Source organism: Solanum tuberosum, unplaced genomic scaffold (assembly GCF_000226075.1).
Source record: "Solanum tuberosum cultivar DM 1-3 516 R44 unplaced genomic scaffold, SolTub_3.0 scf00729, whole genome shotgun sequence".
Taxonomy (NCBI): Eukaryota; Viridiplantae; Streptophyta; class Magnoliopsida; order Solanales; family Solanaceae; genus Solanum; species Solanum tuberosum.
Window position 1 is genome coordinate 29062 of NW_006239640.1, and position 9444 is coordinate 38505.

Below are 9444 nucleotides of genomic sequence, written 5' to 3' on the forward strand. Positions count from 1 at the left end.
AGTGTGACTGCTCTGGTTGCTGCTCTTAAATCTTAATAGTCTTTATTTTTCTTACTTAGTAAATTTGTTGTTTTGTTACTAAGTGACACTTCTTTTTTGCTTGTAGTAACTAGTGAAGTTTTTAATTCTTTTGTGATTTAATTATGTTTTTGATTTTTTGCTTTATATGTTATGACTTATGAGTATTATTGACTATCTATTTACTTTTAATCTAAGAATATATTACCTCTATTCAGTTATTTAATATTTTTTTATTTTTATACTAAATATCGCTTTACTTAAAAAAGCGCGCGCTTCGCTTCTCGCTTCTCGCTTCTGTGAAGCGATCCCTTGTCGCTTTTTTCCGCTTCTCGCTTCCCAAAACACTGGGAAGGAGGGAGGTGGGTAACTTCCCATGGGCAATCTGAACAAGACATGGGTCTTAATTGTGCTTATGACAGCACAACTACACAATGTACATTTGCCTCCTTATCTGAACTGCAATGTTCTTTATTACAGGTTATTTGAGGTAAGAGGAAAGTTATATGAGCTACTAACTAATTGTATTCCCCCTGAAATTATTTTGAAGGTAAGATTTTTTTTCCAGGTGCTTCACCTTCCACTCTGTAAGGTGTTACAAAAGTTTATGTTTGAATGATTATGCTTTCAACTGCAGAGGCTGCTTTTCGAACTATTAAAGAAATTGGATTCAGAGTTGAAGCATGAGGTGTCCAACTGGGCTGCTCATTATGTAAGTTATTGAGTTACATAATGTTTCATATTAGGTCGATGAGGGTTAAGGAATCAAAGGAATTTCTAAAGGTCGGACTACTCCAACCATTGCCTTATGGTTTTGGGTTGGATGATCAATCATTCTGTAGTATTATAACCAAGTATAATTAGGATTCAAGTCAATGTATGAACTCAGAGCCCCTATATTGGTTATACATGCATGAAGGTAACGGGGTTTGTGGTTTGTGGTTTGTGGTTTGATTTGAGTTGGATTTTACTTGAAAAAGACCAACAACACTATTATGATATGTAGAAGAAAATATCTTAATATCAAGGTAAGCTCAATAATATGAGCAATTTATAACTTGGGTCAGGGTTAATAATTGTTTGTTTAGAAAATAGTCCATCCGTCCGAATTTATGTGAAGGTGTTTTATTGTGCATGGAGTTAAGAGAAAAAGAATGACTTTCGAAACTTGTGGTCTAAAACAAGCCATATAAATTTATGCGATTACAAATCATCTCATTAAGGGTTAGATGGGAAGTTTTAAAATTAAACTGTTACCTTTATCTCAAAAAAAATAATTAAATTGTTACCAAGTATATAACGATGTCATTCTTTTTGGTACTCACTAAAAAGGAAAAAATATCGCATAAATTGAGGTAGAAGGTGTAATAATTACCGTGTCAACAGTGTCTCCTAGTGGGGTGTGTGTGGGTGGGGGGTTGGGGGTTGTAAAGGGATGCTTTATATTCTTTGTTGAATCAGTCATTAGGTTATGTGCACTTCTATTATATAGATATTTCTGCAATTTTCTCGTGCATGGATTAATATTTGCTGTTTTATCAAGAAATAGCTTAAAACTTTCCTTAAGAAAATCTGTGTGTGTCTTTCAGGAGCATAGGATGCGCCTTGGACAGAAGGCTATATTTCATCTTGAAGGTATTGCATAACCTTTTAATTAGAAATTAACTTTGAGCATTATCAGAAAACAGCTTAGACTGGCTGCTTTGTAGTGATTGAGCTCTATTTTCTCAGATACTGATTTTTTATGTTACCTTTACTTGATCTCTCAGTTGTTTATGCTCTCATACATTGTTTGAAATATAAGTTGCTGCAAGTAACTTAGAAACTACAATGGTGGATCTATTGTTCATGCTTCTGTGATTTCTTGTATGCCTTTTTAAATTTTTAAGTGAACTTAATTTTTGAATACTGGTGTTGTTCTATTTGTCTAAGAGCTTTGGAATGTTTCTTTAAAAAATTTTTCTGCCACATATTTGATTTGTAGATAGTATTTGCACATGCCTAGTTCAGTCTGAAGGGGTTAATAGGATGCTAGTATTAAAGGGATTTTATATTTATATTTGGATAGTGAGCTGATCGGAGCAGAAGCCTGGGAGAACATCACGCGTAAAGAAGCAGTTGGATTATTTATTGTTTAGGTCGATAATCCAAGGAAATGGGCGACCGACGATGTATACAATGTCTTGTGTGATAAGAATGTGCCACCAAGGCTTAAAGGTAACATTTATAAAGTGATTGTCAGACCAATTATGTTGCATGGGGCATAGTCAAGAATTCGCGCGTCTAGAAGATGCAAGTAGCAAAAATGAGGATGTTGAGATGGATGTGTTGGCATACAAAGAGAAGATATGATTAGGAACCAAGAAATTCCGAACGAGTGAGGAGATGTGAGACGTTGGCTATGGTAGTGTGAGGATAGGTAGAGGTAGGCCTAAGAAGTAGTGCGAGAGGTGATTAAATAGGATATGACACACGTGTAACTTACTGCGTACATGATCTTAGATAAGAGGGTATGGAGGTCGAGGATTAGGGTAAAAGGTTGATAGGTAGTCGAACGTTGACTAGTTTTCCTTATCAGTATTGTTCCAATTGTTACTTTTCTACTATCTTATTCTTTGTTTTACTACCCCCTGTTGTTTTTGTTGTTGCTACTGCTCTCTTCTACTTTATTTTTACCTTGGCTTCTTCACTACTGTATTTCCTTTCTATACTTATTATTATGCTTTACTTTAGCCTGAGGGTCTATCGAAAGCAACCTCTTTACCTTCACAACATCGGGGCAAGACTGCGTACACACTACCATTCTCAAACCCCACTTGTGAGATCATACTAGGTATGTCGATATACCTCCCCTTGGGATGCCAAGGCAGCTTCTAGAATATGCATTATCTGGTTTAAGAAAACCGAAGGGTACCTCTGTTGAAGTAAGAAACTGAAAGGAAAATAAGATTTATCTTTGCTTGGAGATAGGGATGGATTCTCATTCAACCTGTAAATATTTGCATGTATTGTACTTGTATCATGATTGTAATTTTTGGAACCACGGATAAGGGGAAGGTGAGGATTACAATTCCAGAACCAGCCATGTGTATGGGTAGGGTGAGAAATTATTATAAGAAAAATCATTTGATTTTAGTGCATAAGGAATATAAAAAAATTGTAGGTTGAGGAACGTGATGGTGGAGATATTGTATCTGTATGGTATGATACAAAAATTGTATCTGGATGAGCACTCAATGGTGTGACCTCTAATAGTCAATATAGTGGGTTGAGAATCATAGGGTTTTAGGTCCAAATCCGGTGAAGCAAAAACACTAGGTGATTTCTTCCTATCTGTCCAAGTCTTGGTGGATGGAGTTACTCGGTACCTGTGTTGGTGGAAGGTAGCAAATACCCCGTGGAACAAGTTGAGGTGTGGGCTAGCTAGCCCCCGCTCCACTGTTCTAACAAAGATATTGTCCGTATATGGATGATCCGTTGTAACAGCTACTAATGCTTGTATTAGGGTAGACTGTCTACATCACACCCCTTGAGGTCCGGCCCTCTCCTGGAACCTTGCGTAATGCGGGATGTTTTTTGCACGGGCATGCCCTTCTTATCTATATATCGATGAATTGCTAAGTAGTATTATTTATTATGGATGAGTTCACCGAATAGATTTCATGTCTTTTGTCATCCTACTAGGAGAAAAACTTGCCACTTCTAGAAAATGTGTTCTCAGTAGTTTTTCATTTTTTTCCTTTCCCTTTCTGTTTTGCTTGCCAAATAAGGGAAAGGGACATTGTTAGCAACTTTTGATTTTCTCATTTACTTCTAATGAGACACCCTAATATGCAAGCATTTCTCTCTACTTTTCAACTTTACTTGAATCAAACTATATTCCAAGTTAAACAGTGCTCAATCTCGGAAGGTGTATGATGTAGATAATCTATTGGAGTTCCTCAGTTACCTCACATGCTAGAGTAGAGAGGAACTGAGTTTTTTGTAATATCCCTTCTGTAATCTCCCAACACCACCTTGGTGCCGTTTTGATGAATGAAACTTTTTACTAACCTATGAAAAAGAAATGTTGGAAAAGCTTGAAAGTGACCTCTGTAAAGTTACAGCCGTTATCATTGACAGTAATACCTTTTGAAAATTAGAAATTAAAAAAATGAAGTAAAACTATTTTTAATAAGGAAGAAGTAATACTGTTAGCAGAGGCAGAGGATTGTCTAGCATGTGAACTGTTAATCTTTTGGGGATTGATCTATAGGAGTTGCTTAAAGAGAAAAAAAGCAAAAGTCTCAAGGAACATTCTGGGAAGTACTAAATAAGACCGATGTCCTATTTGGGGTTGCATGTTAGGTGATTTAGGTGCATCTCACAGTTGAATGTTTGGCGCCAAATATCAATTTTAAGAAAACTGTTGATATACTCCAGACCCCTGAAATAGAATTACACTGACTTGAGGAAATGAATGCATGAATAGACTCCCAGAGTTGAGACAAACGTGAGTTGAGTTTAGAGCCATAAACACTTCTATGGGATTCAAATTACTTCCAGGTTTCTTTTATGATATGCAAACTTCCTGATAAGCTACTGTCAAGGACAACCAACCGTTGCTCAGGATGTAAATTAAATTACCTAAGCTGTCTTTTCAATTATATTGCACATGGATTTTCTATGTACTCAATATGTTCCTTTGCTGTGAAAAAGACAAAGTTGAGTACTTGATTTGCTTACCCCTGTTAATGTTAGTTGCACCATTTCAGTATTTGGATATTCCAGCCAATGCCCTCCTTTCTCCATGTTATGTTGCTTGGGCTCTCCCAAAATACTGCCGCACCCGTGTTGGATCCTCCAAATATGCTCTACTTTTGAAGATCTGACATTCACCCGTCAACATTTTTGAAGAGTTCGAGCAATATAGATGTGTGCTTCATTACTTTTCACATTTTATATCCCCAAGATATTGTTATGCCTTGCTCGTAAATCTTGTCAATAAAACAAGATATGGATATGGGATTTATCACCAACAGACAATACCAGAAGCTGGGAAAATGTCAGGGAAAGAAATTTTATGAGCTTTCTGCTTGTGGGATCAACTTTACAGTTTTGTGTATATATATTTGAGTTTATATTGTGTTGAACTGCGTGACTAAATATACTTAAATCCCATCACAGTGAGCACATCAACAAAGGGTTATCATATAAGCATAGTTTCTCCGTTTCATGTATTAGGTGTGTTTATGTGTGACTGGAGTGCATGCTAGTGTGGAAGAGTTTTGATGGACACCTTGAACAGAATGATTAAAGCTAAGGAATGTTTCTTCAATTACTAGGGGTGCCTGTTTGTAGGAAATAAGACATTAGTTTGTTGTTTTTTTATTAGTCCAAGTACTTTTAGTTTCTCATTTGTAACTTGGAGCAGAAAAAACTGAGGAATTTATCCCAAAGTTCTGTATATTAAATGGGTCATGGAGCATTTTTTTTTAGTTTGGGATTTAACTCAAAGTTGGTCACTGAAGGGGGAAGGGGCTCAATATACGTTATTAGTTGATTTTGCTTTACACCAATAAATGATCCAATTAAGAGCCATCTACAAATTGAAAGTGAGTGATGATGACAGTCCATTTGTAACAATCAGGGAGATAATCTTTGGCATCAAGGGATTGCTTAATTCCATTCTTTAGCATGTATTTGCAGCAGGTGTATGACTGTATAGTCTGCTGTTTGGCAGAGGCAGATATACTTAATTGGAGAAGCATGATAGATGTTCACACTTAATGGTGTCATAGCTACAGTCCAAGCTTGCTCAGTAATCACAGTTTTTGTTGCTAAAGTTAAATAGTTCTTCTATATATTGGTACAAGAACTGTTATTTTAAAGATGTGATTTTGTTAACTTCCGGATATGGTTTGATGTCTGTAATATGTTTCGAGCTTATTTGGTACCTCATCTTTGATTTGTTTTTGCAGCATTTGTGGCTAAATTCATGAGCATCTACAAGAGTTTCCTTATTTCAACATTTGGCTAAGATAGAAGATCTGAAGTTGTATGGAACTGTTTGGCAGTAGGAAGAAGTTTTCTTTGTCCGTTGTGCTAATGTCCTGTCGTGTTTTAATTTAATTTGGGCTGTACAATTGTGCCTAGACATTATTGTACAAGAATCATACCCCAATTTGATCTCTATCAGAAGGATTTTCTACTGCTAGTATCTTTGCAATTGCCATGTCGCGGTGGGTACAAGGTAGTAATGGGTACATGTTGCAGTTATTTTTTTTCTCTAGCCCCTTTGATGAGGAAAGTAAATGAACTAAGAGGAGTAGGTGTATGAAATTGTGGGTATGAGTTTTGGTGGAAAAACAAGAAATGACAATATTGGGGAGAGCTAGTTCCTCCTGTTTTCAGAGTATTGCACTGAAAGGATGTTAGTGTGTAACATATGACATTCATATATTCTTAAACTAGATTTGTGGGATTAGTGCATGATCCACAAATCATTTCTTTGGAAAAACCCTTGTATGCCTATTCAATTCTTCTTGTTTGATCATCTCAGATTTGAAAAGTTAAACCTGAGAGAGAAATATTTAATTCCAACTATAATCAAATAGAATGGCGAGCAGAGAATATTAAGCTTCATCCCTTTCCCTATATTCCAGGCAAATGAGTTAACTAGTATGGTTAAATGAGACATATTTCTACATTGCATGCAGTGGTAAAAATCAAGAAGCATAATTGGATACACAATTCAAATGATAGGATATTGATTAATATATGGAAAATAGAACACTTGATATGTGTATGACCCTCTTTTTAAAAAATCTAGGAAGATAATTGTCTGATGTGATGATGATAAGTGATTATGCTTGTTGAAACATTTCCTTGACGAACTGAAGTTAAGACTAATCACTCACTTGTTTGAGATAATCAAGGGAAAAGGATAATGGGATGGATGAATATTCAAGTAAGATAAAACCTACCTCAAGCTTACCTACAATTAGCATAGGCAGAGTTACAAGTGGAAATTTGCTTATCAACGAAGACGGCAGGCATACGTACAGTCAAGAGCAAATCATTTTGGCAAATAAAGGTCACAGACATGAATCAGATTCATTGCTTAAACTCAATGGAAGGAATCATTCAGACTTGAGGGAAAAGTTTTGCACAGTACAATTTAGAAATATGCACAAGAAAACTTGTGAACTGCAAGATAGCAACTTGAAGTTGAAATGGAGTTAGCTCAATCGTTTGAGGGTTTAGGCAAAGGATAACAATCTACTTTCTACCATCAAAGATGAATAATAGATAACAAGCAGATATATCGTTCATCATACTTTATTTACATGGGGAAACAAAAACAGCAACTTATAATGGAAGTGAAGAGTCTGTTAGAACAAAAGAAGGTAGATACGTGATAAGTTCGTCTTCAAACATTATATATATGTATAACAGTAAGCATTTGAGGTTCTAACACATAACACTTCAAACATGCATGATGCACCATATATACAACAGAAACATAGGAGTGCCTGACGCTAGAAAAATCACCCAAAGAAACAAGTAATTCTTGGCTCTTGCTCTTCTCATTCAATCCCGCGGTTTGCCACTGCCACCATTTAGTGCTTTGTTTCACAGATCCACCTCAAGGATGAAACCGTATTCCAACCTTGCTTTTCCTTTATTGATTAATGCCACACTATAGATACATTTCTGATGGCTTCCGCAAAGCTCCAAATCAGGCCAAACCAAAAGCAAAACCCAAAAATATCAACTGAAATCACAAAAAATTTCGACAAGGAAGAGGGAAAATTCCCGAAACTGGGAATACTTAACTGTTACCAATAAAATTTACATAGCCAAAAATTTAATGCTAAGAAGTGAAAATAGATACAATATTAAAATCTCCTCCCTCTGTAGAAAGGAAAAAAAACCGATGAAGTGAAAAAATAAAGTTGTAATTACCTTGTAATCCCTTGTGAAGATGAAGAGTAAAGTTGAAATAAACTGAAAAACTATCCTTTAAAATATGAAGAAGAGAGAATCGATGTATCCAGACCTAAGCGACATGGAGTTTGTTCATATCATAACTACATTCACACATAACAAGAGACCATTTTTGAAAATATGAATAGGAGTAACCCATTGTGAAGATGAAGAGAATCATGTAGTTTTGAGAGTGAAGAGCAAAAGACTATCTGGTTCTTGATGTTGACAGTAAGATTAGAGATAAAGAGTCTTAATGGATTTTTATAGACAATAATTGATCGTTTGTGCTACCAAGTGAGGGGAAGATTTTTTCTTAGCAAAGTAAAATGACTAAAATAGCCCTGGTCGTCCCACGATTGACTCTTTATAATATACTAAATAGGTATCACGGTCCCAACATTTAAATATTGTAGTGCTTGTAGTGCTTTTGAATGTGACGAACAATATTTTCAACAATTGCAAAAAATATAGCTGATGCCAAATATACATTTAAGCATAATATTACAAATGGTTTTATCGTATTATTAGTTTGAATAAATCAGCTCATCCTGTGTACTGATTTAGGATTGAACAAAAAATGATGGGAAAAAATCAAAGAGGATGATCATTGTCTGTCACTCCTTGTTGTGCAACGACAATAACATGATCAATATAGATAAAGAGGTTGACATCTTCAAAATCATTCAATGTAATCCTAATGCCTCACTATCCAAAATATAAGATGAATTTTGGGATGCCGGTCTCCTCTCAACAGGAAGCAACAATACTTATCTGAAATGCTGAACATATAACAATAAAGTAAGGCTGAAACAAAGAAGACAAACAACAAAGAAACAAAAGTATCAGTAATACACACGTCTCAAGCTTTTAAAAAATAGAACATGTCAGAAGAAAGACGCCCCTAAAAGACATATCAAACAAGTTATGTCACATGGGGTAAGAGAAAAAAAAAGGATCAAAACCTAAGAGGAAATAACATGAAAATTCAAGTAACAACCTTAATGAAATAGTGCTGAAATGTATAAACAATTGTCACGACCCGAGAGCACCCCCTAGTCGTAACACGACGTACTTGACCCCGAAGGGGTCGCATACAAGCCCTTAGCATTAATCATATCATAAGATCGTAGAAAAGTAGGGAGAATTTAAAACTTCTTAAAGCATAATACCAAAAAACATTTTCATAAAAACGAAAGTCTTTCTAACATCTTTGTCTCAAACCATCTATGAATAACATGAATAAAAGTCTTGGGATGCAACCCACATAAAGCCTAAAACATAAGAAAAGACATAAATGAAACATAAGGGGTTTGTCCTCGAAGCTATGAGGACTCACCAATCTTCAATCTTCTTTCACTTAGGAACCTAGCCTCCAAGCAACTCAATCTCCCAACACCCTACATTTGATTAGAATGTAGGCAATATGCGTTAGTACAAAATGTACCAAGTATGAAA

At 35.6% G+C, this 9444-nt stretch overlaps 1 protein-coding gene across 3 annotated transcripts in view; it reads left to right on the plus strand.

Annotated features, from left to right (window-relative positions):
• Positions 1-6249, plus strand: part of LOC102603953 (replication factor C subunit 3) — a 16185-nt gene extending 9936 nt beyond the window's left edge. For 2 of the 3 annotated variants that reach the window (XM_006367061.2, XM_015305240.1), the window contains exons 9-12: positions 499-568; positions 656-730; positions 1608-1653; positions 5979-6249. In XM_006367061.2, the coding sequence (XP_006367123.1) occupies positions 499-568; positions 656-730; positions 1608-1653; positions 5979-6037 (250 nt within the window). In that variant the 3' untranslated portion in view covers positions 6038-6249. Of the gene's footprint in view, positions 1-498; positions 569-655; positions 731-1607; positions 1654-2086; positions 2196-5978 lie in introns of those variants that run through there. The other variant, XM_006367062.2, reaches the window with a different exon arrangement.
• Positions 6250-9444: the final 3195 nt, after the last annotated feature.